A 27,851-nucleotide genomic window follows, 5' to 3' on the forward strand; every position below is an offset into this window, starting at 1 on the left:
GCCTGCACATGCCTCCCGCTCGGACCTTGACACAGCAACAGCGGCCCCTCTTCAGCCTCACAGCCTGGGGCGCCCTCCTCATGGTCGTGTGCCCGGGGCCTCTCCGTCCCAGGGGTGGGGGCCAGCACCTTCAGGTTTTCTCCCCCTCACGTGCCTGCTTTTCTATTTCAACTCACATCCATGCGCTCTGGCACGGCATGGCTCTGCGTGGCGTGGCGTGGAGGGCGTGGTAGCCTGCGTGGGCCCCAGGCAGCAATGCTGAGGGGCTTAGCCAGCAGCCTGCTCAGGTCAGAGAGGATGTGGTTCTGCCTGGCTGCTGGCAGCCTGGGGGCAGTAAAGAAGGGTCCAAGAAGCTCCTGAGAGCCGGTGGCCTCTGAGGTGGCCAACCGGTGGTGCGTGGGCGGACAGTCAGTTGGCAGAGGGACCAGCGTGGCCTGGGGTTTTGGAGGGACTAGGTGGCAGTGGGCAGTGTGGTGGGAGGGAGAGGGTAAGACACTGGCCGGTCCGTCTGGAACCAGACTTCAGTGGAAAGCAATGGACTGAAGGCAGCTAACCTTGAAAACCAACTTGGAATGGGGCTCAATCCCAAGAGGCGGGGACCACAGGCAGGGGGGCAGTGACTGCCCTGTGGAGCCCCCTTGTCCATTCTGGGCCTGTCTGGGATGGGATCTAGAGCAGGGTGGGCCCTCACCTCCACTGCCCTCCAGCACTACCTGATTGAGGGGTGATCGTCGGCTGCCCCAGGGCCATGGAGCCGGTGGGGTGGGTGCCGGCATTTGCCCGCATCAGGTCTTCTCTGTCCACCATGTGGCCTCACTGGAGGGAAAGGGGGACTCAAGTGTGAGCCCCTCCCCTGTGCCTGATTCTTGCCTACCCACCCCTGCCTGGGTTCTCTGGCCCCCAGTGGCCTCCCTGCCCTCCTGGGCCTGTGCAGCTGCCCTTTTCCACCTGGGCCTCCATCCCAGCCAGGCCAGCCTCTCAGCTCTTGTCCAGGCTTCTCCAACCCCTAAAATTTCTGCCTTGTCCTGGCTGCTCAGTGTCCCAGCAGCCTTTCCTGTCTGCTAGGGAGAGGGCCTCCTGGAGCCTGAGCCTAGACCCGGAGATGGTGGCACTCAGGGCCAGGAAACTGGTTCGAAGGAGCTTGGACTTGGCTGTGAAAGTAACGGCACACCCTCCATCCTGAAGATTCCACTTCAGGAACTTCCCCACCTGCCTGGGGCTGGACCAGGGACATGAAGCAACTTGCTAGGAGGTGTCACTGGCAGCCATGGAGGTCTGGACCCCCCACAGGGACAGTATGGATGGGGAAGAGGGTGGCTGAGGGGGTGAGAGGCAGGACCTTCAGCAGAGTTCATGCTCTGGAGAGGCTTGTCCCTGGGTCTCATAGGTGTGGGATGTTTTGGTAGTGGCTGGCTCTGGACAAGGTGGGGCCGAGTCCTCTCCAGAGTATGCAGCCCTGGAGGGAGCCTGGGAACTCCAGGCAGGGCCAGCCTGTCTCTTCTTTCTGTGAGGTGCAAGGGTGGGTGCTGCTCAGAGGTCTTGCTTAGCATCCTAACGCACAGGTGTCCAGAGACAGCCTGTGCGAAGTACAGGTGCCGCCTCCTTCCCGGTCAGCTGGCTCAAGCCAGCCCCAGCCTGGGGCCTGTGCAGATCGCCAGGACTCGACTGGTGTGAGGAGGAAGGAGCCTGGGCATCTGGGGCTTCGAGGGGACCAGCGGCTCGAGATACTCGAATGGAGGCTCTGATCTCCTTGCGTGTGTTCTAGGGGCTTGGGAACAGCAGCGTTCTGCCATCGGTGCTACTCTTCAGTGACCCTGTGACCAGGCTCTGGGAGGGGGCTACGCTCCTCCATTACTTGCCATACTTGGTGGGCAGTGCTCAGAAGCCCCACCTTTGTGCCAAAGCACACCCTCCCGGCACCCACAGACTGCAGGGGAGGCAGGCAGGAAGACAGCATGCAGAGGCTCAAGCAGCGGGGTCATGGGGCCGCAGGAGCCAGGGCAGAGTGCCCGCCCGCCCGCCCGCTCGCTCGGCAGCAAAGATAGCTCGCTGCCAAGGGGTAGACTTCAGAGCAGCTTCTCCCACCCAGCACCCGACTCCTAGTGGGTGGGGTAGAGGCCCACACGGCACACCACTGGAGTCAGCGGCAGCAAGGAGCCTTGCCCTTGGTACCTGAGCCCACTGCTCAAAGCCCACCCTACCTCAGGACTGGCTGGGGAGCTCCTTGGCCAAGGTCACTGGGGAGTTTTCAGAGGCAGACCCCTGGGGCAGGGCAGGGCAGAGAGCCAGGGCTTCCCTCCGTAGGAGCTGCCTCGGGGGCAAGCTGCCCTCTCTGCCCTGCCCCAGCCCTTGTCCTGCGCCCTTCTCCCACACTCCTCCAGGCTGGCCCTTGACCTTCCTCTGGGCCTTGTCTTCCCTTCAGCCGCTCCTGCTCTCACTCATCATGGGGGCAGCCAGCAGGTACCCTTGGTAGGGCCACCACACCCTCCTGCACCTCACAGGGTTTTACATTGCTGCTCACCTGGGCTTTCGAAGCCACCCTGGGAGTTACAAGACCTAGCTGGGCCACACCGAGGGGTAGCGCTCTGCACCAGGGACAGATTTCTGACCACAAAGCCAGTTCTGGTCTGGTTGCAAACTGGAACGAACCAGCCTGTGGACAGAGACCCACAGTCCCTCCCCAGCTGCCCAGAGACATTGACTTAGGACCCTATTAGTATGCCTGGAGGGGGAGCTTCCCTTGGCTCCCAGGAGGTGATTACTACTTGGGGGGTCTGGCCCAGGCCTTGACCTGGGGCCACAGCATGGCTCTTGAAGGGCTAGGGACATCCGGGGCTTTCCATCACCAGTGTGGGGGCTGGAGCCCCTGTGGGGGTATGTGGCGGGAAACCTGCTTTAAATGAGGTGATCCGGTGTGGCCATGCCTCAGCCTCCGGGCTGCCTTGTAGCTGCTCTGTTGGGAGGGCCGGCCGGGCTCGGGCACGGGGTGGACTCGTGGTGTGCAGGCCGCCTGCACCCCTGCCCGGTGCAGACCAGGTGGGCGGGAAAATAAACAGCCCTCCCATCAGTGGGAAGACTGGTGGTGCAGCTGGAGGAGGCCTGTCCTGGGCCTGTGCAGGCCAGAATGGCCCTTGAGGCAGGGGCAATAAATCCAGACCATTATTTTTTATGAGCCTCCCACCCCATAAACAACTCCTGTAGCTGTTGGTGAGCCAACCTCATGCCCTTCTCCTTGCCTGGACTCCAGCCAGCCTGGCCAGGCAGCCTACGGGGACCCCAGTCCTTACTTCGCAGTGTGAACAGTGGGGATCCCGAATGTGGCAGACCTTCAGGCCCCCCAGCATGGACAGTGCAGGGCAGAGAGCGAGCACCAGGCCGGGAGGCAGCTGGCCCCAGCCCTGGCTCCGGCCCCCTTTCAGGCCACAGTCCTGGGGCTTCGGTTTCTCGTCTGTGTAATGGGACACATGCTGGTGTTAAATGTGGAATGGTCTGTGATGGTTGAAATGAGGTGTTGTGTATACACTGTGTCCCCTAGTGACTGTCAGCTGTCACCAGGCATTGCTGTGTGCCAAGCCTTGTGCCTAGACTTTGACACAAGTAATCTGATCCCAGACACAGCCCTGTGCCACGGAGCTGCTCTTCTCCCCACCTTGCAGGTGAGAGAATGGAGGCTAAGAAGCAGAGAGTTGTTCATAGTGAGTCCATAGCAGTCGAGGTTTGAACCTGGCCTACCTGTGTTCCTCTCCACACTGCACGCTTCATGCCACAGCCACAGCAAACCCTCGCTGCCTCTGTCCCTGTGACCAGGGAGCCCTGTCACATGTGCCTAACTGCGCCCCCAGCCCCGTCCCCACCTGCAGATCTCTTCCTCCTGCCTCGGATCCCACGCCCCCCCCCCGCGCCTGTGAAGTGCACCGCTGCTCAGGCTGGCCTTCCTCTGGCACGTTCACGTGGGTCTGAGGCTCAGCCCTCTCAGGGGACCTGAGAGCGGGCTCCTGAGCGGGGCACAGGTGTGTTTCTTTCATCTAACTTGGGGCAGGGAGCAGAGGAGAGGCGCCAGGTGGAATGGAGAAGGGACCGAGTCGTCTCCCGGTGGGGGTGGGGGGGGTGAATCGTGTGTGGCGTCGCTTTCACAACATGCTCTCACATCCCTCCCACCGATTGGGCTGCGCTGCGTGCTCAGGCCCTGGGGCTCGGCCACAGGCCGGCCGGGCACCCCGTGCGGGGCCGGCCCGGCCTCGCCCTGCAGCTCATGCAGCACCTGCGGCTGCCCCGCATTCAGAGACTCTCCCCCGGGCGCATGCCTCCGCGCCTCCGCAGGAGCTGCCCCTCTTCTGGCACACCTCTCCCCCCGGGGACCTCTGTCCCAGGGCCTCGTCCCAGTGCTGGCCCAATGTGCACCCCCACATTTGGTCACCTGGTGGGGTGACCGCTCAGCAATATGTCCCAGTTAGAGTGGTGGGGGTTGGGCAAGTTCCCAGAGCGGCTTGTGCCTGCCGTTGGCAGGTGCTCTCGGGAAAGGAAAAGCTTCTCAGCATTTATCGAGCTCGACTGTGCACACCCCTTCGTCAGCCTTTCACCCTCACGGGCCCCCGGTCCACAGCAGCTGCCCACCCTTTGCTCCCAGGAGAGGACAGCGGTTTGGGGCGGGGCAGCAGGCACAACTAGTGTGGCACGGAGCCAGGGCAGCCACGGTGCTCCTTTCCATAGCCCGGGGCGGGAGCAGGGGGGGGGGGGGGGCGGTAAGGAAAGGCACCAGCCTGGGACCAGAGCTGCCCCGTCCTTAGAGACTGTTCTAATAATGCGGCCCAGAGTTCTCACTGGCTTCCCCTCCCAGGTCCTCTGGGGCTTCTGCGTGCACATTCCAGGCCCCATCATGTTGGCCCCTCACATGCCTGGGATTCCTCCATCCAGTCACCTGTCTACCTGACAGGTGGGAGAAACAGATTTGTCCCTGGTGACAGGCAGGCCACAGCCCCCATGGGACCTGTGTGAGCTAACTGTTCCCTCGTGGCTTCCTTTAGGGTCCCCATGGATGGAGGGGTAGTCTCCACATCAAATACAGGATACCCACCTAAATTGGATCTCAGAGAACATATTCTTTAAGTATGATCCACACAACATTTGGGACTGTTTATACTCCGGAAGTATTTGTCACTTACCCGAAACCCAGATTTAGCCATCTGGCATTCCCTGTTTTTATTCTCTGTCTGGCAACCCTGGACAGGAAAGCACCTCTCCAGCTCCGGAGCCTGAAGAGTGCAGCCTCAAGAAGCCAGATGGTCTCTAAGGCCTCTGTGGTCCCAGCCACCAAGCCACCGGGCCTCAGAGGCACGGTGTGCACATGGTGCCACCTAGTGACCAGCTGGGGAACTTCAGGGGGGAGGAGGAGGGAATGGAGGGGCCTGGGTCCAGGGCTAAGTGAGGCTATGTTGGGACAGCCTTGCAGATTCAGCCAGTGGGGGTGAGGGGACGGGCCAGCCTTTATGGGACACAACCTGTGTCCTGCAGTGGCTGTCGGGGGACCCTGAGCTGCAGCTTTAATGGTCTTCCTCCCCTGCTTCAGAGGAGGAAACTGAGCAGGTTCTAAGACCACACACCATAGAGGCCAGGCTGTGTGCAGCCCTGAAAGCCGCCAGGCAGACCCCTCCCTCCCACAGACTCCACTCTCCGGGGCTCCCGGGGCCCAGGCTGGTCGAGGCCCCAGGGCTGGGAAGCTGGTGTCCATCCTGTCCCCCTCTGCTCTCACATGGGACGCCCTGTGTCCACCTGGCTGGCTCTGCTTGTGGCCTGGGCACAGGACCTGCACGCAGGTGGTACTTAGCAGTTTCTAGAAGGAGTGAGTGAATGAGTGGGCCACAGCCCTGGAACCCGCAGCCCCCGGCACTTCCTCCTGGTATGACGGGATGAGTGTGGAACCAGAGCAGTGGGGCACTGGGAACCGGAAGGTTGTGTGCAGATGCTGGGCCGGCTCTCGCATGCCCAGGGCGAGCCTCTGTGCTGTGGGCTGCAGCCTCCTCTGTGGGGAAGGAGCGGTTTCACCCAGCTGCTCCCCATGGTTCCTTCCAAGTCCAGCTTTCTGGGACGCCAGTCCATTCCAGACATCAGCTTGTAGGCTCAAAGCAGGAGGCTTCATTCGGGGGGCATGCCCTTGTCCATAAGCAGTGCACTTCTGGGCCAGCCCCCCGCAGGTGTTTGTCCAGTGCCTATAATGGGCTCCACCAAGGCCTGGTCCCCGGGAGAGCAGAGCAGGATGGGGGGCTGGTCGTGTGGAAAGCCTGATGTAATGGGGACCCCGCCTGATGCTGTGGAAGGAAGCAGCAAGGAGGCTAGTGAGCAAATGGACATGGAAGGTGTTGGGAGGCAGACCACACAAGGGCGGACTTTGGGGGCCGGACCAGCTGGGCAGCAAGTGCTGAGTGGGCAGAGCGCACACTCAGAAGGGCCAGTCGTCCTGGGGCCGTGGCAGGTGCCACGGGGCCCAAAGGAAGGGCTGGGGGATGGCCTGAGGAGAAGACTTCTGGCACGGAAGAGCAGCACAGGGGCCCCAAGGGCCACCGAGGCAGCCGAGGGAGCATCCAGCCTGGGGCTGGACCCTTTGGACCTGCTGTGGAAGTGGCCATGGGGTGGGGATCAGGTTCCTGCTTCACCACACTAGTTGGGGGACCTCTCTGAGCCTCAGCATTGTCACCTGTCAGGTGCCACCTGGCATTCGGTCATGAAGATGATCATCAGAGATGTACTCAGAGAGCTCCTGGCAATGGAGAACCCGGAAGAAGTGGGAGCCCACGGTCCCAATCCCTCCTGCTTCCCAGGCGGGGATGCCCCTGCAGAGGCAGCCTGGAGTGGGCAGGGTCTAGTCCGGGGCAGCCAGCCGCTGGTGCCCCAGCCAGGCCTGGAATTGCCCAGGAGGATGAAATGTCGCGGGCCCAGGGTGGGAGGCAGAGCCCTGTTCCTGCTAAAGCCCAGGCCTCCTAACGAGAGGTTGTCAGAGCACCATCCAGGCGCAGGTGTCCTCGGAGTGTAACTCAGGAGTCGAGGCAGATCCAGATGGGGGCGGCAGACAGGCAGCGCTGGCGATGGCTGGGGCCCGAGGAAGGATGCACCCTCCCACCCAGGAGTCGGCCCTGTCCTCGGGCAGAGGCCAGACCCAGCCGAGGCCCACCAGCGTGGCCGGGGCCGGCGACACTGCCTAGGCCCTCTGTCGGCTGGGTGCAGTGCAGGGCCGGGCTCCTCCAGGAGCCCCACCACCACTAGTCAGAAGTTGCCCTTCAAAGGAGGGAGGCAGCGTGTCCCAGGCAGAAGAAAGTACACTACCCAGACGACTTGCAGCCTAACCCTGTGCGCGCTGGGTGGGCGCCTTTCAGCAGTGAGGCGGTGATAGTGAGGAGGTCTGTGTTCTCTCCGTGCCAGGCCGGGGCTGGCCTGGGCAGTCGGAACGAGCGGACGTGCTCCCAGCCCTCAGCAAGCTCCAACGGGGGGGGGGGGGGGGGCACAGGGGAGCCCAGTGTCTCCGAAAAAGCACGCTGGGAGCACAGGCTCACATCTGCCCAAGTGTCCCCTGGGCAAGGTGCCCAGCCTTCCTTCACCCTCCTCTACGCACTTGCAAAGTGGGGATAATAGCACAGACTTTGAAATGGGTCAGATGCTTCAAGGGGATTATTCATGTAAAGTGCTTAGTGCCCAGTGGGTGCTCCACAGGGGACCTGTGGTCGTCATCAGCCCAGTGAGTTTCGGGCTGGCCCAGCTGCAGCCCGGAGCCGCCCCTGCCCCTGTTCTGTCTTGCTGCAGGCATGCCCCCCCATCCAGCCCCCTCCCCTCCCTTCAGTTTTAAGGTCTCTGCGGCTCAGTGGTTTTTATCTGTCACGGATGGGGGACACTGGGACAGAAGAGCCCTGCAGTGGTCAGGGAGATGGCACACCTGGAGCAGCCTCCCCAGCCGCATCCACACTGTCCCCGAGCCTTCCCCAGGCAGGGCCTTGCCCGCTCCCCCTCAGCTCTCCGTCACAGCACGTGGAGCCTGAGTCTGTTTCTCCCCCTTGGCCCCCGCCGCCCTCCCAGCCCCAGGCCCCAGCCTCTCCCTGGGCTGCATAATCTTCTATTGATGGGGCAGAAGGGGGTGGAAATCCTTTCCTCCCAAGTTGTGGTGGGGGAGGGGCAGGGCAAGGTAATTGTTCTTTTCTCTCTGCTCTCGTTCCCTTTCTGAGCGGTTAAGGGACATGGATGCAGAAAGCGATGTTATTGATGAAGTCACCATAGCAACGACCCTTGGGAAGCACACATTCCAGCTTTGTTATCCTGGGCCAGGGCAGTGGGAAAGACTGGCTCCGAGATGCAGACTGGCTCCCCTCCCGTGGCCCTGCTTTAGATGCATCCGTGAACTTTGCTCTGCAGAACACAATGCGCGCCGGTTTGGGGCAGGCACATTCTGTTGTCGTTGAACGCTGTGCACGCTGGTGGAATATCTGAAAGCGAGAGGAGGCCTGGGGAAAACAGGCCCCGGTGGAAGCGAGCTGCCAGGGCCTGTCACAGCGGAGAAGGCAGGGATCTGGGAGGAGCCCCTTGGGGGGGGGGGGGAGCGCCAGGCACTTTCGAGAGGACACTGCTGCTGGGCCACGGCCCCCCACTCTCGCCTGCAGTGTGCCCCCCCCCCGCAAGGCTCCCCGCCAGCCCGGCACAGCCTCCATGTGCTTGTTTGGGAAATGGGAATGGCAGCACCCACTTCTCAGGCTCATGGTGAGAGTTAAATTAAACGAAGATACTGTTGGAGCCCAAGGCCCTCCACGGCTCCTGGAAAACTCAGGGAAAGGGCCTCTTAAATGTGTCACAAGTCCAGCCTTCCTCTTGTCCCCACACCGCCGCCCCTTCCCTAGGCTTCTTCATCTCTTTCAGGGTGACAGCGCCGGCCCCCCATGTGCTTCCTGCCTGCTGTCTCCCCTGCTTCCCCGCAGCATCCACAGATTTCTCGACACAGGTGTAACACTGCCCGATTTATCACATTTCGTGGCTCCTCTGCCCGGGCTGAGTCCCTCCAGCCCTTACCTGCACCTTCAGCCAACCTCCCTGGCCCAGGGAAGGGGAGTGCGTGCACGCTGAGTGAGCTGGAGGGAGGTCCTGTGACTGCCCACTTCTATACAGTTGGGAATGAGGGCCAGAGAGATGACGTGATTGCCCCAGGTCATGCAGCAAGTGCCAGAGTCTGCGCTGGAACCTGGCAACCTTGCTGCACAGCATCTGTCTCCACTCCCCACCCCTGGGCACCAGCGAGACGGTCAGTCCGAGTTTGCACGACCTAATTGGATTTGGGCAGGTCGGATCAAATTAGATTCGACCTGGCGGGCAGCCTGGCTGGCTGGCACCAGGCCCCTGAAGACCAGGCTTTCTGGGAAGGAGTCTGAAATTACATCTCACTTCCCCGCCACCCTTGGCCCTGTGGTTACTCTCCCACATCAGGACAGGGAGGTAGGCGGGGTGGCTGCACCTGTCCCGGGCATCCCACAACCATCTGCTTAGGGACAGAAGCCCCAGGAAGTGGCTGAGAAGACTCCAGGCCACATGATCCTGGCAGCTGGTGGTGCCTCCAGGGTGCACCCCGTAGCGCCTGCTCCCGGGACTGTGGCTGCTCAGGGGAGAGCCAGGGCTGACCAGGAGGTTGGGCAAAGAGCAGAGGGAAACAGCACAGCCACACACCAGTGCTTGGGGCAAGGGGAGCGCAGGCACCGGAGGGGGGGAGCCACGGAGCTCCCTGGCTCACACTCGCCATGGCTCGTAATTGTGGTTGAGGAGTCTGGACTCTCAATGAGGAAGGGCAAGTTCGCGTGTGGGACGGAGCAGAGGAGCAACGATGCAAGGCGGTCAGCCTCTCCAGCACCACCGCCGGTCACTACCCCTGTCGCACCCCCATGGCAGCAGGTGCCGCCAGCGCAGACGCCCTCAACCTGGTACACGTGAGGGGGACAGGTGCCCGGAGGCTGCAGGCCCAGCTGTGCCCCCAGGGGTTCAAACACCATGGGCAAGAATCAGTACCCACCCCCCACTCTGCCCTCGGCAGGGCACTCCTCTCTGAGGCCTCTCCCCTGCTCTGGAAGATATCCTTTTTAATAAAAAAGACACTAATGTGAACATAATACATTTTTAATTTCTATTTTTAAATAAGTTAATTTAAGCTTCCCTGTTTAATTTCTAGTATGTTAATTATGAGTAGCTACAGATAAACACAGATTCTTTGGGCTTTTCTATAATTGCCAGAAATGTGAAAAGGAGCTGAATCCTGCTGGCTCCAGACCCAGCCCCACCCCTGCCCTCAGCTGGAGAAGCAGAGGAGACCCGAGGGCCCCGGAGCCTGTGTGGGGCCTCAAGTGAGGGCAGATCGCCCGCCCTCGGCCCCGGTCCTCAGTGGGGGGCGAGGGGGCTGGGTCCGACTTCCCAGTGCCCATCAACTGTGACCTAGAAAGCTAGGTCACTCCCCCAAGCTGTCCTTTGCCAGCAGAACAGCGACATCGCCTTGTTTTGTTATTGGTTTAGATTCTCCGAAAAGAAGCTCAGCCCTGACTGGTGTGGTTCCGTGGGTTGGGCGTCATCCCACAAAGTGAAAGGTGGCCAGTTTGACCCCTGGTCAGGGCACCTGCCCGGGTTGTGGGTCAGGTCCCTGGTCAGGGCCCATGTGAGAGGAAACCAATGGTGTTTCTTTTTCCTCCCTCCCTTCTCTCCCTTTAAAAATAAATAAATAAATAGATCTTTTAAAATCGTTTTTAAGAAAGAAAGAAAGAAAGAAAGAAAGAAAGAAAGAAAGAAAGAAAGAAAGAAAGAAAGAAAGAAAGAAATATCGATCACCGGTGGCAAGTCCATGGTGTGGGGGAGCTGAGTGATGTCTAACACTGAGTGCTCTGTCTCTCGTCCCAAGTTCAGACCCACGTCAGCTCCCCAGTGACAAGTTTATGGTTGGTATTGATGACCAGGGTTTCCTGTCAGTTGTGACTTTTCGGCTGGCAATGGAAGTTCAGTCCCCGCTTCTCCACCACATAGAAGCATGAGATTCAGCAGGGCCCTCGGCTGTCCCGGCTTCGGAAGGAAGCGCGGGTCTGCTTGATCGGTGTCGGCTTCCTGTGCGGTCGTGGGACAGCCTGAGAGACACACGTGGCGTGGTGGCCTGGGGGGCGCATAACCTGTCAGGAAGCTCTGCAGAACTGACGGAGTTTGAGACGGGCCCAGGATTTTGTTTACAGGGGACAGGAGAAGCAAGGGGGCATGGAGCTCTTTGGGGGTGGTCAGCCAGCGGAGCAAGGTCATGGGCCTGGGGACTGTGCAAGAGGTGGCGGGCAGCGAAGCCAGAAAGAAGGCAGGATGCCCGCTCCCTTTATATCTGTGGGCACCAAGGAACCACGAAGTCCACAGGAGCAGGGAGTGAGGGTGCCCCTGGACGCAGCCCACGCTGACAGTGGCCAAGGATGACGGGCAGGGAGGTTGCTCATCGGCCACCACGTGCTGGCCAAACCCTCGCCAGGCCAGTCTCTCAGAAGACCAGCAGAGGCACTGAACACGTCTCCAGGGCCCCGGGAAGCCCTGCTGCCAGAGCCGCCTCTGTGGCAGAGCTGCTTGGCCACACCAAGGCCCCAAGAGGCTGCACTTCCGCCAGCCCTGCGGCAGGTGGCCCCGGCCCCAGGACTCCGTGTGCCTTAGTCACGGGGGACCTGCCATCTCCGGCTCCCTACGGCTGGGAGGTGGGAGGTAGGGCGTCGTCACTGCTGGGTTCCAGACGAGGCCACGAGAAGCGAAGCGATTTTCTCCGAGAGGCGCAAGCGGTCAAGAAGCCAGACTCTGCTCACCCCTGCCTGACCTCACCAGACCTTTTTTCTGAGACAACCATGTGCTGGGCTGGCTCGTACCAGCCCTCGAGAGCCACTTCCATCCAGTGATGTCTTCGTGGAGTTCGGAGGGAGCATTTACACCACAGAAATTGGCAAATGCTGCCAATCGGCCCCCGCCCCAGCCTCACCCCTCCCCCACCAGGTGCTAAGCAGCCATCGGTGCGCCGCTGTGCTGGGTGTGCAAACCTGCTGTTCCGAAATGTAGCGAGTTCCCCATGAGCATGCAGCTTCCTGCGAAGAGCCCAGCACCCGAGTGCCTGGCCGATTCAGCTGCGGGTCAGTCGGTCATACTCTGCATCGGTCCAACAGTTTGATTTGAATGCGTAAGACAATCAAGGGGGAGGACTAATAAGCGCAATAAAATCAGGTGAAACCAGAGGTCAGCATGCTGAGCAGAACACAGGCTTCATTGATTTCAATTTTCTGTTTGATTTAACTTAAGAATTGTTACTGTAGCTGGCAGGACGTTTGTCTTCTTAGAGACATGTCGATTCTCAGTCCCCCCGACCGTGCATAAAGTGGATGGGGTTGACACTGAGCTAGTCCTTGAAGAGCCTGGGAGAGGCTGTCCGCCACCTGGGAGAGGAGGCCACCCGCGTGTCCCGGTCTGCGAGGTTCCTGCTGCCGTCCAAGGCCAACCCCTGGCAGTGGGACCCAGGAGCCGGGGCTCAGGGCGGTGTGTGGGCAGACAGCAGCTCCCCCTTTTACCCACCGTCAGCCTCTGAGTGGACGGACGCGTGACCTGCACCGTCTCACATGACCCCAGACCTAATAACTTCTGGAAGCTCCTTGAGAATCACCAGGAAGATGAACATCCACTGGGGTCCACTGGGAGGGGTCCGGGCCTCTCCAGGCAGCCAGAGAGGGAAATCCGGTCTCCTGGGGGGGGGGGACAGTCCCAGGAACCGTAGCTGACTGAGGGAGGGGACCCTGGCCTCTCTGTCACACCAGGGCCCTCAGAGCCGACTAGGTGGAGTGCAGAGGCCAGGCGTCCGCGAGCCCTGCCCTCGAAACCCGCGGGCAGCCCAGCTCCACATTCAGTGAGGTCTCCAGTGTGGGGGGAGGTGGCGGGGGGGGGTTGTGTTGTCCAGACCCCTCGGGCCTTCGGGGCAGGCGTCATGATTGTGGTTCCGGTCTGGGAAAGGGCCGCTTGCCTTTATAGGGGACGAGGGGCCCCAGAGCGTGCTCAGGACATTGTCCCCGCCTGGGGTGTTGAGCCACAGCGGAGGCTGAGAGCCCGGGAGGAAAGGAGGCAGGGAGTTGGTTGGTCTTGTGCGGGACGGGGCTCCTGAGTCTTGGCCGGAGGACACACAGGAAGGGCCTGCCAGGCAGGGCCGCCACGGGCCAGGCTGCAGATACCAAGGCTGCTGCAGGGGGAGGGTGGGGGCGCCGTGGCAGGCGGGGGGCCAGCCCTGGCCCCTCTGGCACTCCTCCCCGCTGAACACTCCCAGGCAGCAGGGAGGCCAGCACTGGCTGCCCTTTTAAGACAAGATGGCAGAGAGAAAAGTAAAAAGTAGCATCTGACATCCTGCAGGAATCTTGGGCAAGAATAGGAACATGGTGATGTGTGTGCCCCTGAACCTGGGATGCGCTCCATGGGGCGGGGGTGCGTGTGTGTGTGTGTGTGTGTGTGTGGCATATGCGTGTGTGCAGAGCTGCATTCTGTCTGTTTGGACACGTGGCAGTGAGGGACCTCTAGGATGACCCGGTGCACATGGAGACCCCGCCGTAGCTGGTGGGGGTCGGGGGTAGCGTGTGGTCCAGTGCTCGGCCATGGGGCTGGTGAGGACAAGGCTCTGAGGTCGGGGTGGACTTGAGCAGAAACCCACTGACCAGGCCCAGGGGCCAGATGGCACCTGGGCAAAACCACCGGGGGCTCGGGGCGGAGCCCGCCCGCAGAGGCATCCTCCTGCACACTGGAAGGCACCGGGCACCACGTCCTTTCAGCACCACCGTCCCCCTGGGGGCCCCTCCCGGCCACCTACTGTACGAATCTGGGAGCGAGGCTTGGGGGCAGCGGGCCCTGGGAGGGCCTTCCCTGGGGCAGGTGGGTGTGTCCTCTGAGTGTGCAGTGCGTGTGCTCAGAGCTGCCCTGGGACTCTCTGTTAGACCGCTTTCAGCCTGAAAGTTTCTCCCTCCCTCTCTCCCCCCGGTCCCCCGTCCCTCTCCTGTCTGTCTCTTCTCAGAGGGTATGAACTGCATGAACAAAGACCACGGCTGTGCCCACATCTGCCGGGAGACGCCCAAAGGTGGGGTGGCCTGTGACTGCAGGCCCGGCTTTGACCTTGCCCAAAACCAGAAGGACTGCACACGTAGGTAGATGGAGGCAAATGGGTCAGACATCCCCACGCGTCTCCTGCCGTTGCTCTGTGGGGGGTCTGTCCGGTCTCTGCAGGACTCGGCCCAGGGTGGGGAGAAAAAGGCAGGGCTCCTAGAGGGTCTGGGGAGGCCTGAGGGACAGGGTGGTGAACCCCAGGCCTGAGGGTCTCCCTCCCGGCATGTCCCCACCCACACAGCCCTGGAACTGGCAAGTTTTACCTGGGGCCCCATACCATGGCCCTGCCAGTGCCTCCTGTGCCCCCACCGCTCCCCCTTCCCCCAGAGACCCATCGCTCTGAGTTCTCACTCTCTGAGGGAACGGAGGGGCTGTGGCACAGGGGTGTACCAGCTCAGGCTCCTGGAAGCTGCCCCAGCCAGTCCTCAGCAGCAGCGGCACAAAGAAGGAAAAGAGCTTGGTCTGGGGGCTCCCAGCCCGGGACATAAGCCCAGAACTCACCTTGCACCCCGGGAAGCCGGGGTTGAATGAGGCCTCTGGCCAAAGGGGCCGCTTTGAGGCTCGGTGTAATGCAGCCTTTCAGTGGGGTCGCCCAGCTTCACGGTGGGAACAGCGGCCAGCAAGCGAAGTAGGACAGGGGCCAGACACACTCAGCTAGTTCTCCAAAGCCCAAGCACGTCTCCACCAGCTGCGTGGGCAGTGCGGGAGCGAGACCTCCGCTCACGGGGCACCGGTGCCCCAAGCGCAGCAGTGCTCACCCGTGTCTGCGGGAGCTGAGGGAGGCCGCCCTGAGCATGCCCAGCCTGGCGGAGATGGGCCCTCCCTGCCCAGCCCGCTTCCCGACGCAGGCGGTGCTGTGGAGGGGCCCGGACCGGCTCCCCGTCGGGAAAGCGGCTGTGCTGGCCACCGCAGGGGCTGCTGCGGCCCACCAGCTCCTGTAAGAAAACAGCCTTGCTTTCCATCCTCCGTCCTGCAGAGAGGACAGCGGCCCTTGTTGGTCCACCATCCCTGGTCTTCGTGATTCTATCAGGGCACCTGCTCTCCGTGGGCACCCTCCACACCTTCCCCAGCTCATGCTTTCCTCCAGCAGTCACCGAGGGTTTGGGGGGACCCACCAGCATTAGACACAGTCCCTGTCTCCACGGAGTTCATGCTCCAGCCCCCATTCATGATCCATCCGTTCCTCAAAGCGAACACGCTTCCTTCCTCCACGGCGAGGTTCCAGACATGGACCCAGCCTTCCTCTTCCTTCCGGCCCACCCTGGGGGATCGCAGTGGTGAACAGGTTCGCAGTTTCCGTCACCCAGGGAAGGGCCACTCAGGGAAGTGCTGCTCCTGCCCTGGGAGTCCTGCCTGACCCTCCTGTGCTCTACACAGATGCACAGACACCCCCGTCGCCGGGCTACCTGCAGGGCAGGAAGTGAACAGCCCTACCCTCCCCAGTCCTCCCTGTTGGTAACTGGGGTGTCCTTAGGAACTAACCAAGGACAGGCCCCTGCGCCACAGCCAGACTTGTCGACAGGCTTGGCCAAACGTAAACACTACTGCAGTGAGCAGGGCTGGCTAACGCCGCCCTGGCCGAGCCCTGGGTGGGGTGCTGGGGAGAGAGCTGCGAGCACTGGCTGGTGGCTGGGGCTGTAGTTGCATCCGGGACAGGTGCCACAGGGGACAGTTTGCTCAGCATCTCCTGAGTGGCCGACCTGGTCTGAGTGATCAGGGACCAGGCAGGGCCCTGGGAGTGGCTAAGACCCCCTACCCCACCCCAACAGAGCAGAGCCCAGCCCTAGCCCAGAAGGCTCTTCCGTAACACACAGCGGCCCCTGCCCCCTGCTCCTCAGCTGGCTGTCGCCCTGCCGATGAAGGGCGCCGCCCTAGATCCTTCCGCATGGTTCCTGTGGCAGGGTTGGTGTCCAGTTAGCAATGGGGTTTTCACTGTAGCCCTTGAGGTCACTTGAGGTCCAGGAAATTCTAGACCTGGAGTTGGGCTGGGGGCGGAGGCCTGGCCTTGCAGCCTCTAGGGACCAGCAAGACCACAGAGGCTCTGCAGCAGACTGTCACCCCTCCAGAGCCCAGGACCCTGCCCAGCAGCACCAGGGAAGGTTTCCCGGCTCTCCCAGGGCTCTAGGCTCTGGGGTCCGTGTCCGTGTACGAGCTGTAGGCTCTCCAGGTGCTCACCAGCTTGGCCCTCGGGGTTCATGAGGTGCACACACACCTGTGTGAGGGAGTGGGGGACCCTGACCATGACCCTCCCTCGCGTGGCCTCCGACACCCCTGCTCTCCCCTCCGCCCCCGTGACGTGGGGCTGTTTCAGGCCGCAAAGGCACGTGATGTCCCACCCGAGGTGGGGCTCTGCTGGGGTCTCCCCTCACCTGGGATCTGTGCTAAGCGGCCACCCCTGGAACCCTGGGCTGCTCTGGGCCTCTTCCTGGGCAGAGGCCTCCAGCTAGCAGGGGTGGCCCGGGGACCCTTCCCTGGGAGACCCTGGACCTCCGTGAGCAAGACGCCTCTCCCTGGCACACGGTCACCACCTGTTTTACATAAACTTGAGTCTATCATTTTTCCCACTTCGGGCTGGCTCCTTTTTGTTCAGCCCCCCTCAGCCGACCCAGGTCACTGACGCTATGGGCCAGTTTAAGACCCTGGGCTGAAGGGCCCCAGTGCTCTGCCCTAGGCATTGCAAGCTGTGTAACATGCTTAAAGAATAGGCCATTTTCAAAACTGCACCGAGGCGGCATTAATTTGCCTGCGTTCTGTCTGTTTGGACATTGCCTTTCGGGAGGAGGGCTTCAAGGGGGGTCCGTTTCAGATGGCTGCAGGCACTTGGTGAGAACAGACGTCCGTGGGGACACCCTTCCACACGCCCCAAGGCATAGCAGAGAAAAGAAAGCTCTCAAGGATGAAGGAAATGAGTGTCCCCTCTCCCCACACTCCCCTCCCCAGAATATACCTGGTGTCACAGACAATCGCCCCATCCTGACAGGCTATTTTAAAGTGTCTTTTGCAGCCCAGAAAGATAACCTTGTCTAGCTTGTCCCTTTCTTTAGCTCACACCATCTCAGTGCCTCAGCTGTATGTTGGTTCTGTCCCAAGCCTAGGTCACCCAAAGTCCATTCTCACCCCACCCATGGCCTGTAGGCAGTGAAGAATTTCATCCAAGACCCTCGAGGGCTGAGGTCCAGGGAAGGTGGGCCTGCTCACTGGTCATCTCCCACCCTCACTTTCCTCCTTGCTCCCTTAAAAAGAGCACCAGCGCTGGGGAACTAATCATTCTTGTTGTCATTCTGTCTACGCATACGTGTGTACACTTTGGGCCTAACTAGTCACCTGTAACTATGGAAACGGAGGCTGCCAGCACAGCTGTGAGGACACGGACACGGGCCCCCTGTGTGGCTGTCACCAGAAGTACGCCCTGCACTCGGACGGCCGGACGTGCATCGGTAAGTGGACGCCTCTGCTGCGCTTGCACCCTGCACCACCCTGCCCCGCACCGGCGTGCTAGGCGGCCCGAAGCCAGCCAGCGCCCCACCCCTGTCCCATCTCCAAGAAGGAAGCTTGCGGGAAACAAGAGCAAGTGAACCCAGAGAACTGGCGGGGCGCTTTCTGCGGGGCTGTGCCCACGGTGATTCCACCCCTGGACCGAGCGCCCCTGCTTTGTATCCCCACGGGTCTCCCACACATCCTCATGCTCGCCGAGGGGGTGGCCCCGGGCATGGGAGGAGGAAGGCGTGTGCGCCTGAGGTGGGCAGCTGCTGCTCCTGAGGTTCCCCGGCTGACGGACGTGGAGCCAGGCAGCAGGCTGGCCCAGCCTCCCGGAGAGGCAGGAAGCGTTCTAGGAGAACCGCTCTGTCTCCAGGCGAGAGTGCCAGGGGCGGGGCCTGGGCCTTCCACCCGCTTTTCCTGCTCTGCCCAGCGGGGCTCTGGCCAGACCCCCTCTCCCACCCAGAGTCCCTTCCTCTCAGACGGCACCCCCTCCCTCCCCGTGCAAGGGGTCTTCGTCTGAGCCCCAGTCACATACTTCCAAGGAGAAGCTTAGATGTTTGTGTTCCCTCGCGCCCTAATCTCCGTAGGCTGTTCCCCACTCAAAAGCACCTTTTCAGCTGCACAAGAGGGGACATCAGGGGTGGTGTCCGTCCACCCCAGCTCCCCGCTCCCTTCCTCTCCCGTGTGGGCAGACTCGAGACACCCGCCAGTCAGTTGCTGTGGCTTATTTTTTTGTTTAAAAAAGAGGTCTCATTTCTTATCGACTAGAAAGCTATTTCTTGAGGGACTTTCAAGTGACAAAAAGAGGTTGACAAGCAAGCAAAGCCATGACACCCAGAGCGTGCTGTCGAACCCTGTCCCCCGTGACTGTTCGCTGGTATGGGGCGTCAGGCGGGGGGCGGGGCCCAGCGGTCCCATCCTAGTCCCTGGCTGCCGCCCGGGTGCTGCTGCTGCGTCGTCCCCCCCGTGTGGCCTCTCCTCTCCAACAGCCGTTTTGGTTTCGTTTTACCTCGTTCCTCCTGCTTTTCTGGTGATGGTCCCTGATTGCCTGTCTTGTCTGATAACTGACATCCATTAATTATTTCAGAGCCAAAAGCCAAACCAAACCAAAATTCAACGCAAAACCCGGCCTCAGACCAGTGTCTCTATTGCAGCCTGATCCCGTCTAGAACCCCCTCTCCCGCCTCCCTTCCTGTCTCTGCTGTCCCCCCTCCCCCGGGGGCTCTCCCTGTCTTGTCCCCTGGGGTCTCCCTCAGTGTTTGCGTCTGCAGTGAAGCCGCCTCTGCCGGCTCCCAGACCAGCGCAAACAGCTGCTGGCCAGACACCCGCCCAGCCTCGTCTAACAGGACTTGTCTTCGTGCACCCAGCTCATCCTTCCTCATTTTCCATCTCGTAGCGTCTGCTGCATGTGAGAGCCCCTGCTCGGATCTCCTCTCTAATGTCCCTGCCCTCGCCCCTCGTTCCCACCCCTCCCCTTAGAAACCCTTGCCCAGACCCAGCTCCTGGGCCGCTGCTGCTGCCTGCCAGCCAGGGGAGCCTCCCGTCTGCCTGCTCCCTGCTCCTTAAGTCCCCCTGGGAGCAAAGGTCTCTGCACATCTCCCGCTGAGCAGAGAACGGGAGCTGGCTCACCTCGTCTTGGCGCAGCCTCCTGCCCAGCGGCCAGCATGCTCCCCGGCCGCCCCGTGGCTCACCCCGCACACCCCTAAAACGACTGACAGCCTCGCAGCCCCACCGGGCACCTGGCGCACCGCTTTCGCCCTCTGTAGACAAGCAGGCAACCAGCGCTGCCCAAATCGACCCCCGGGCTTCTGTCTGTCCAACCGGGTCCATTGTTGTGTGTGTGTGTGTCCCTCTGTATGTCTCGTTCTTAATTTTGCATGAGTGTGTGATGCGCTTTCCTGCCCTGGAGACAGAGTGTCTGCTGTCCAGGCGCGTCCATCACCGGACCTCGCGGCCCTGTCCCCTCCTGCGGTGCCTCGTCCTGTGCCTTCCCTCCAGCTGGAGCCAGGGTTCTCTGGAGGCTCCCTGGGGGCGCTGTCTGCTGCCGTGGCCCTTCCCAAACGCGTCCTGTCTGCTCTGACCTCAGCCGCCTCTTCCGTGTGCGGGTGGCCCCCGTCCCATCTGCCTCCTTCTGTGGTCGTCCCCTTTCTCCACCCCCACCCACCCCACCCCTGCTGCCTCTTCGCTCTGCCCTGAACACGCCACCTTGGAGGTGCCTGGGTTTAGCCCCCTGCGAGGACGCCCCGCTGCCGCATGCTGTGTTGGCTGTGTGTGCGCCACGCCGGAAGGCTGACTGTCTTGGGCCGCGGGAAGTGGGCTCTCATTAACCAGCGGCTCCGTGTTTGTCCCTTACTTGTGTTTTAGAGGAGGATGAGGCTGCAATTGAGCGCTCTCAGTTCAGTGCCACGTCAGTAGCTGATGTGGACAAGCGGGTGAAACGGCGGCTCCTCATGGGTAACACTTTTCTTCCACTTCCTTTGTTGTCTTCGCACCTTTGTTCGCGAGTGCGCGTGTGTGTGGCGTGCGGGGGTCCGCGTGTGTGGTGGCCTGTCCGCCTGTGAGTGTGTGCGGGCGTGTGGGGGCTGTGTGAGGGGGCTGTCCATCTGTGTGGTGTGCTCGCGTGTGTGGGGTCACGTGTGCCCTGTGTGCGTGTGGGGGCTCCACTGCAGATGTGAACTTTTTCCTTTTTAAAGTTGTTTGCCCTTCATCAAACACGTGTATCTCTTTGTGTGTTTGTAGCAGAGAACCCAGAGCCCGGGGCTAGTTGCCCCTGCGTGTAAGGAGGCACGTGCTCTAACCCCTCTCCGCGCGTGCTCGCCGCAGGGACAGTTAGGACCCAGGATCAGCACAGCGGCCCAGAGGCGAGGAAGCAGGCGTCCGGGCTGTTCGGTCCTTAACCGTCCTCTCCCTTAGGAGAGAAGCCACAGTGCGGGGGGGGGGGGGGGGGGGCACACCCACATTCAGGGCTGGGGGACCCTCGAGGCGAGGAGTGGAGTTCTGCCTGCTCACTGTGTAGTTGGGAAACGCGATACCCAGTGAGGGGAGGACTGATTAAAAGCAGGACTCTCTCTGGCAGGGCAGGCCGGATAAAAGCAGGACTCACTCAGCCCCTCCTGGAGGTGCTCCCTGATACTGTGAATGACCGTAGCCCAAGCCTGCCAGGCTGGCGGCTTTGACCCACTTTTCCCCAGTGACCCCTCGGACACCCACTTGCTGTGGGGGCACCACAGGAGGTCAGCTTCACTCCGAGCACCGCCCCCAGCGTGCAGACTCCCGAGCGGCACCGAGGCCTGCCAGCGGGGCTGAGCCAGGAGTGTGAGAAGGGAGGGCGGAGGCGGCAGGGACCGCTCTCCCACCAAGCTGGGTCTGCGCGGCAGGAGGGCAGGTGCGCCTCAATGTCTCAGTCGGGGTTCCGGTCCTGGGGCTGGGGGCCCTCTGGTGCACAGCTGTGGGGTCACCTCGGATGGTCACGGCCTTCTTTGTGGCACTCAGACAGGTCACACCGGCCTTGGGAGCCGTGAGGCCAGCAGGTGCATTTCCAAGTCCCAGACGAGGAAACCGAGGCTCTCAGGGGTGCCCTGGCTTACCTGAGATCACACACCACCCTGAGCTTGGGGCAGTGTGGGTTTTCTTTTCAGAGGTCACGGGACCCTGGAGGTCATGTCCTGAAGGTCCTGGAGAGGTCACCTAGTTTCATTGTCTTCGCATGGACCTCCAAAGAACCCAGGCATCTGGGAAGGAAGGAGGCCTGCATGGGGCCATAGGTCCCATGGGGTGTGGCCTTGTACACTGGGGAGCAGGCTTGAGGCTCATCCTCTGCAGCGGGGCTCAGAGGAGTGAGGAGATCACGGTCCGGCTGGCGGTGCTCTATGCACCCTGAAGTCCGCGAGGGCAGGAAGCACACAGACCTGCTCCTCAGGCGAGATCTCTGAGGGCCAGCCCGGGCCCAGCAGGCAGCGGGTGCCTCTCACCGCGCAGGCCCACTCTCCACACATTCTCTGGACGGGGCTGCCTGGCTGGCTTGAGCTGCCTGGGTCGGCCTGGGAGGGGCTGGAAATGGCCAAGTGGTGGGCGTGGAGGCCCCACCAAGCAGGCATGTCCACCACCCCCCAGAAAGGTGTGAGGCAGTGCTGCGGACCTCCTGGGAAGGTGGCCAGAAGGGAATGGGGGGAACCTAAGAAGTGCGGGTGCTCTGAGTCCCAAGGGGTCCCGGGCCCCTCGGCCTCACTTCCTAGGAGAGGTAGGCGCTGCTGTGGAGGCCTGGGCTCCAGAGCAGGTGGGACCAGTAAGAGCATGGGGGGGAAAGAGGCTGAGCTGAGTGGACATCAAGCAGTGGGCGGTGCAGGGGGTGGGTCGATGAAGACAGGGCCCCTGCACTTGCTTTGTCTAATTAGACTCGGTGGGTAATGGCCCAGAGCCGGGTCCTGGAGCCAGGCCAGGCATGAGGAAGGAGGCGCCCAGAATGCAGCCTCCCTCTCCCTGGGTTTGGGAAACAGATCTGGGGACGCTGCCCAGCGTCAGGAGGGGCCAAGGAAACAGATGAGGATTGGCTTCCCTTGCACCCCCGCCTTTTGATATATATGGGGAGGCCCAAATTAACCAGAATCACCTTCTGGAGGGCAGGCCCCTTGTAGGCCAGGCTTCCCCCGCTAAGTGAGTGTTCTAGGAGAACATCTGTATCAGTGCACCAGCTGGCGCTGTTGTGAGAGGCTGCATTTGGCTGCAGTGAAGAAAATTTTTTAGGACTTTCAATGTGTTTGTCCATTTCATGATGGGCGATTTACGAGCACGCCTGCCCACACCGCGCTGAGAGTTCAGCAGTTTTTGACCAGAAACATCAGGACCCCTGTGCTCCACCCACCCTGTACACCCGGTCTCACCCTGAGTGATGTTTTTTGTTTCCCGGGTGAAAAAAGTCCTCAAAGGGAAACGTTTTGCCAAAGCACTAAAAGGCATCAAAATCGACAGGTTCAGAAACTGTTCTGAGCAGTGGGAAAAACGTCTCGACAGGTGTGTCGCATCAGATGGAGAGGACTGTGAAGGGGACCGGAGTTTAAACACATAAGAATAGATACACAATTTTTATAAATAAATTTTGGGTTTTTCGAGTGCTCCAAGGAAACCCCCCGCCCCAGCCCCTCGGGCCTGTCTTGTCCTCGGGCGGGAGAGACCGCTCCTTCCTCGGGGCTTCCTGCAGCACCTTCCCCCGGGGGCGATGGCCGTGGCCGCCAACTTGTAACCCTCGGGACCGCAATGCAAGCCCCAGTGAGACCCGGCTGCTCCTGGGCTGTAGTAACAGAGGCAAGGGCTGGGGAATAAGGGAGGCGACCATCCCCGTTCTGCCCAGTGCCGCCCGCACACAGCCAGGACACACCCCGAGAGCCCTGCCCCTGCGCGGAGAGAGCAGCCCAGGCCACGCGGGAATCGGTTGGGGCAGCGCTGCTGGCCAGTGGGACGGGGCACAGGCAGTGTAGCCTGGTGGGCCCTCCACTTGGGCCCTTGTTCAGGTCCCGGGAGGGGACAGGGAAAGAACAGGCCTTGGGGGGAGCTTGTTCTATGGCCCAGGAGCAAATGAGAAAGGTCAGACATGGAGAATTTCCACGGCAAGGTCAAACCCTGGGCCCCTGGCTCCAGAGTCTCTGTCCTCAACCACCACTCTGCCCAGCTCCTGACAGGGCAGAGGGGAGCAGCCACTGGGAGAAAAGACTGGGGCCAGGATGCCCCGATGGGCAGGGGTGTCCAGCCTGCCGCCCGAGGGCCATGTGTGGCCCAGGATGGCTATGAGTGTGGCCCGGCACAAAATTGTAAATTTTCTTGAGGCATTATGAGACTTTTGCATGTGATTATGTGTCACAATGTACGTAATGTGGCCCCAGACAACTCTTCTAGTGTGTCCCAGAGATGCCCAAAGGTCGGACACCACGGTCAGGGCCTGGGTTCTGCTAGAGCGGGGCTGTGTGTGAAGTTGCCTGGTAGAAGCGATAGCCTGGCAAGCGTCTTCCAGCCCCAAGATGCCAGTGATCTGCTGTGTGGACGGTGTTTGTTTCTGAGGTGGCTAGGGGAGGGTTGAAAGAGACCCTCTCCAAGTGACCGCAGAGTGGCAGCAGACCGGGGGTGTGGGCCCAGGCGAAGCCAGGGTCCAGGTGTCAGAGAGGGTGGGCAGCCTCCGTGCTGATTTACTCCCCCTGGGGGGTGGGAGAGTGGAGGTTTCACATGCCCTCTTAGGCCGTTTGACCCCGAGCGATTTCAGGAATGCTCTGTCCCCAGGCTGCAGAGGTGCCCACGGTGTCCGCCGCTGGTCCCGGGGGCTGCCTTGCCTTTTTACTCGGCCAGAAGCCAGGACCTGAGCAAACGGCAGGGACATGGAGTGCAAGAGCTAAAGCCTTGGGCCCTCGGTGCCTCTCCTGGAACCTGCCTGCTCACCCAAGGGCTACTGCTCACAGCAGCGGTCAGTCCAGAGGGTGAAGCCCCGGGGCCAAGGCCCTGCCCCGCCCTCGGGGTTCCAGCTGCACTCAGCAGCTGCTGTTTATAATGACCCCCAGTCACGAGCGCAGGCTGTGAGCAGGGCGGGCCTGTCCACTCAGACCTCAAAACCTGTAACCGATTCTAGTGCCCTCGGAAACCAGCGCGGGTGTTTGGTGGGAGGGTCGGCGTGACGCGTCTCGGTCAGCCTGCCGCCTGCTTGCTTATGTGAGACATTTGTGCACGCAGCCGTGTGGCCGTGCGTCCCCGGGCCCTGCTCTCGGCTCGGCAGGACTGCGGAGACCTGGGCCACCTGTTGGCGCCAGGCCTTTACCGAGCTCCTTTCCCACAGCGGCCTGGGGCCAGGCGCCTGGTCTGCCTCCTGCCGCTGCTGCCACCAAGTGCCACAGCCTCAGCACTTTAAAACGGCCCAAACGCATTCTTCTCTGTAAGTCAGAAACGTGACTTGGGGCTCACGGGGCTGAAGTCACGGTGTCTGCAGGGCCACATTCTTTCTGGAAGCTCTTAAGAGTGAATCCATTTCCTGGCCCTTTCAGCCTGGAGGTCCCCCACTCCCGACCCCATCCCTGGGATCACAGCACCCGCCCCCCTTGTCTTCAGAACCCCAGTGCGGTATCTGGCCAAGCGGCCACCGCCGCCACCATTCCCTCGTCCACCTGAAAGGACCCTGTGACCACGCCGGGCCCTCCCAGAGAATCCACAGGAATCCCCCTCACCGGGGCCTTAGTCTGTAGATGCGCCTGCGCAGACCCTCTGCACAGTGTCACTGGGCATTAAGACACAGACATTCGAAGGGGCTCTGAGTCTGCCAACCACAGATGGCTCACTCTCGGGCTGGGAGGAGCCCCCCGAGGCACAGCCCCCGCCCACCCTCTTCCCTGCCTTATCCTCAGGGCCACCAGTCCACGGCACAGGGAGGGCTGGAGGCGTGGGACGCACTGGCCAGGCCAGGAAGCCCCACTGCCCCCCGGGGCACCTCCAGCCTCTGCAGTCCCCCACAGGGCGTGCCCACTGCTTCCTTGGTGCCGTCTCAGCCCTTTCCAGTGAGCTTTCCTGTGCCTGAGAGGCAGCTGAGGGACCCACTTCACAGACGGCAAAGTGAGGCCCCAAAGGGGAAGAGACGCCCCCGAATCTGCAAGTGTGAGCAGCAGTGCAGCCCAGGCCCCAGCTCAGGAGCAGGGGCAGGCCCAGGGCTCGGCAGCCATTCCAGGGCCCCCCTGAGCTGAGGCCCAGGGACCACGGGGACTGCTAACCTTGAGCCCCCCTTCCTCTGGGCCGTGTACTGTCTGCAGCCTTTGCTTACCACAACCACCCAAGAGCTGGGGCTGAGATGAGTCCCGTCTTACAGAGGAAGGAACCAGAGGCTCGGGATGGTCGCCAGGAGCTGTGCTATGCACCCCCACAGCCAGCACCTGCCCCTCTCCCTGAACCACTGCACCCGGACCCAGGCTCCCAGCCCCTGACCGGGCACAATGCCACGGTCTGTCCACCTTATTGGGCCCTGTGCTGCCTGGGGCTTGGCCACAGGAGAGCACTCAGTGGGGAGCTGCTGAGTGAGTTCCAGGGAGGGGGGTCAAGAGGCTAGAGCCCTGGAAGGCAGGAAGACCAGGAGCACTGGGGCAGTTAGGGTAACAATGGCCAACATTTGTGGGTGCACAGTGAATCCCATGCTGTCCCCAGCCTCATGTACCCACATCACCTAAGGGTCCAGGCGATGTCACTTCCCTTGGCACATTCACACTCCTGTTTCTCCCCCAGCTCCCGGCTCCTCTGTCCACCCAGGAGCTGCCCCCTGTCCACCACCCTTTTCTGCAGCCGCCATCTCCAGGGTCCCTGGGCCTCTCCCGATCTCACCAACCTGTGTCCCAGGCGCCAGCACCGCCCCCATTGCAGACCCACACGTTCAGTCGCCTCCGGGCCGCCCTCCACCTGTCCTTCTGGCCCTGTTCACACAGCCTGACCCAAGGTCCCTGCCTCAGTGGCTCACACTGCCCACCAGACACCATCTTGGGCAGTTCTGCCCGGCATAGGCCCACCCAGCCCTCCCTGTCAGCCCCGTCCCATGGCCCACCCTCCTTCACCAGCTCCCTGTGTTGTCACAATCCTGGGACCTCCTGGATTGATGGAGCAGAAGCCAAGTCCTCGCCAGACCTGATGGCCCTCGAGGCGCAGAGCAGCAGAGCCCCACAGGGAGGCTGGCTGGCCCAGGGCACTAAGGAAGGCTTCCTGGAGGAGGTGCTGGGTGGGGCGGACAGGGCCCCACTGCTCACTCTTCAGGCAGGCAGGTGTCTGGCTGGGAGAGAAAGGGCGAGACCCGGAGCCCGATGAGCCTGGTGGTGGAAAGGGGTCAGGAGGTCAGAGGTCAGGGAGGTGGTGCCAGTGGGACAACTTTCCAGGCCCCCGCTCAGCAGGAGGCCCAGCTGCAGGGAAAGGCTGGATGGACCCTGGGGCCTGGGCCAGCACCCTCTCTTGCACCTCAGCCACCTGCCCTCAGGCCTGCACTCCCAGCTCTGGGCCCCATCAGAAGAAGCAGCTGGTCAGACTTGCCCCTATTGCCCAGCTGGCCCCCATTGCGGCTGGTCTCTGGTCAGCCAGGGCCCCGGCCGAGGCCCCAAGCCCTGGGTTTGGGCACATGCACACACGAGGCCCACTAGGTGCGGGGTCTCAGTGACTCAGCGGTGTCAACGTGTAGAGTGGGGTGGAGGAAAGGTGCCAGGCAGGCAGAGCGTATTGGAGGGAAGAAGGGGACAGGGACTGGCCGGCCCCAGATGGGGGCATAGAGGCTTGGAGAGGATGACTTGCCCACAGCCACCTGGGTTGGGCAGAACCAGGGCTCCTGGCACCTTCAGGGACCAAGCCTGCATGGAGGAGGCCATCCGGCCCTCCCCTGACAAGGCCCAGAGCCCTCACTCGTAAGTCCTCCGGCTTCCTCGGAGCTGGGGCTTGCAGCCCTCCCTGACTGGGCCTCGGGGGACCTGGTCTGACTGCAGGTGGCCCGCAGACCTGCCCCATTTCACACAGCAGGAGTTTGAGTGCCATCTTCCGGGGTCCCCAGAAGTGGGGGTTGGGGTGAGGACAGGGTGCTGGGGCTGGGAACATGCTCCCTCCACACACCCCCGGCAGACAGGCCAGTGTGGAGGTGCCCTCCCCAAAGCTCTGGGGTCGTTCTGTGAGGTGGGAGCACAGAAGGGGCTGGGGTCCCTGCTGCTCTGTGAGTGGGGGGCCAGAGAGAACCCACCAGTAACACAGGCTGAGCCCAGTTGTTGGGTCTAGAGGACTTGCAGTGAACTGGGTGCGGGAGATGCAGCCAAGACCCCCGGGGCATGGGTGAGAGGTGACAGGATGTCACTGGCAGCCAGAGGCAGGGTCTTGCACTGTGGGGGACAGGGGGCATGGAATGGGGTTACAGGAAGGGGATGCAGCCAGATGGGCATGTGGGGGTGACATCCGAGGGCCTTGAGGGAGACAGTGCCATCTCCTGGCGGAGGTGGCCCAGCCCAGGGAGGTGAGGGGTTCAGCCCGAGTCACATGGCTCTTCAGAGGCAGGTGTTTGTGACTTCCCTGGGGGAACCCATACTTGGGCCAGGGGGCTGGGTGTGCACAGTCAGTGAACTGAGCATCGGGACGCCTGACCTGCCCCACCACGTCCCTTGGATGGCCTCTGTAAGTCCTCTCCCCTCTCAGGACTGTAAAGCAGAAGAGCCAACCCTGGTCCTCCTGCCTGGGGGGCCTGTGACGAGGGCCTG

At 61.8% G+C, this 27,851-nt stretch overlaps 1 protein-coding gene across 5 annotated transcripts in view; it reads left to right on the forward strand.

Moving 5' to 3' along the window:
- SCUBE1 (signal peptide, CUB domain and EGF like domain containing 1) overlaps positions 1-27,851 on the forward strand; it is a 112,338-nt gene that overhangs the window by 47,833 nt on the left and 36,654 nt on the right. For 4 of the 5 annotated variants that reach the window (XR_008391021.1, XR_008391022.1, XM_037160799.2 and 1 more), the window contains exons 5-7: positions 14,054-14,179; positions 17,463-17,579; positions 19,987-20,076. Coding sequence is in view for 3 of the 5 variants with exons in the window: in XM_037160799.2 (XP_037016694.2) it covers positions 14,054-14,179; positions 17,463-17,579; positions 19,987-20,076 (333 nt within the window). In the remaining 2 variants the exon portion in view is untranslated. The remainder of the gene's footprint in view (positions 1-14,053; positions 14,180-17,462; positions 17,580-19,986; positions 20,077-27,851) is intronic. The other variant, XM_037160800.2, reaches the window with a different exon arrangement.

The sequence above is a fragment of the Artibeus jamaicensis genome, unplaced genomic scaffold (assembly GCF_021234435.1).
Source record: "Artibeus jamaicensis isolate MK-2021 breed Jamaican fruit bat unplaced genomic scaffold, CSHL_Jam_final contig_233, whole genome shotgun sequence".
Lineage (NCBI taxonomy): Eukaryota > Metazoa > Chordata > Mammalia > Chiroptera > Phyllostomidae > Artibeus > Artibeus jamaicensis.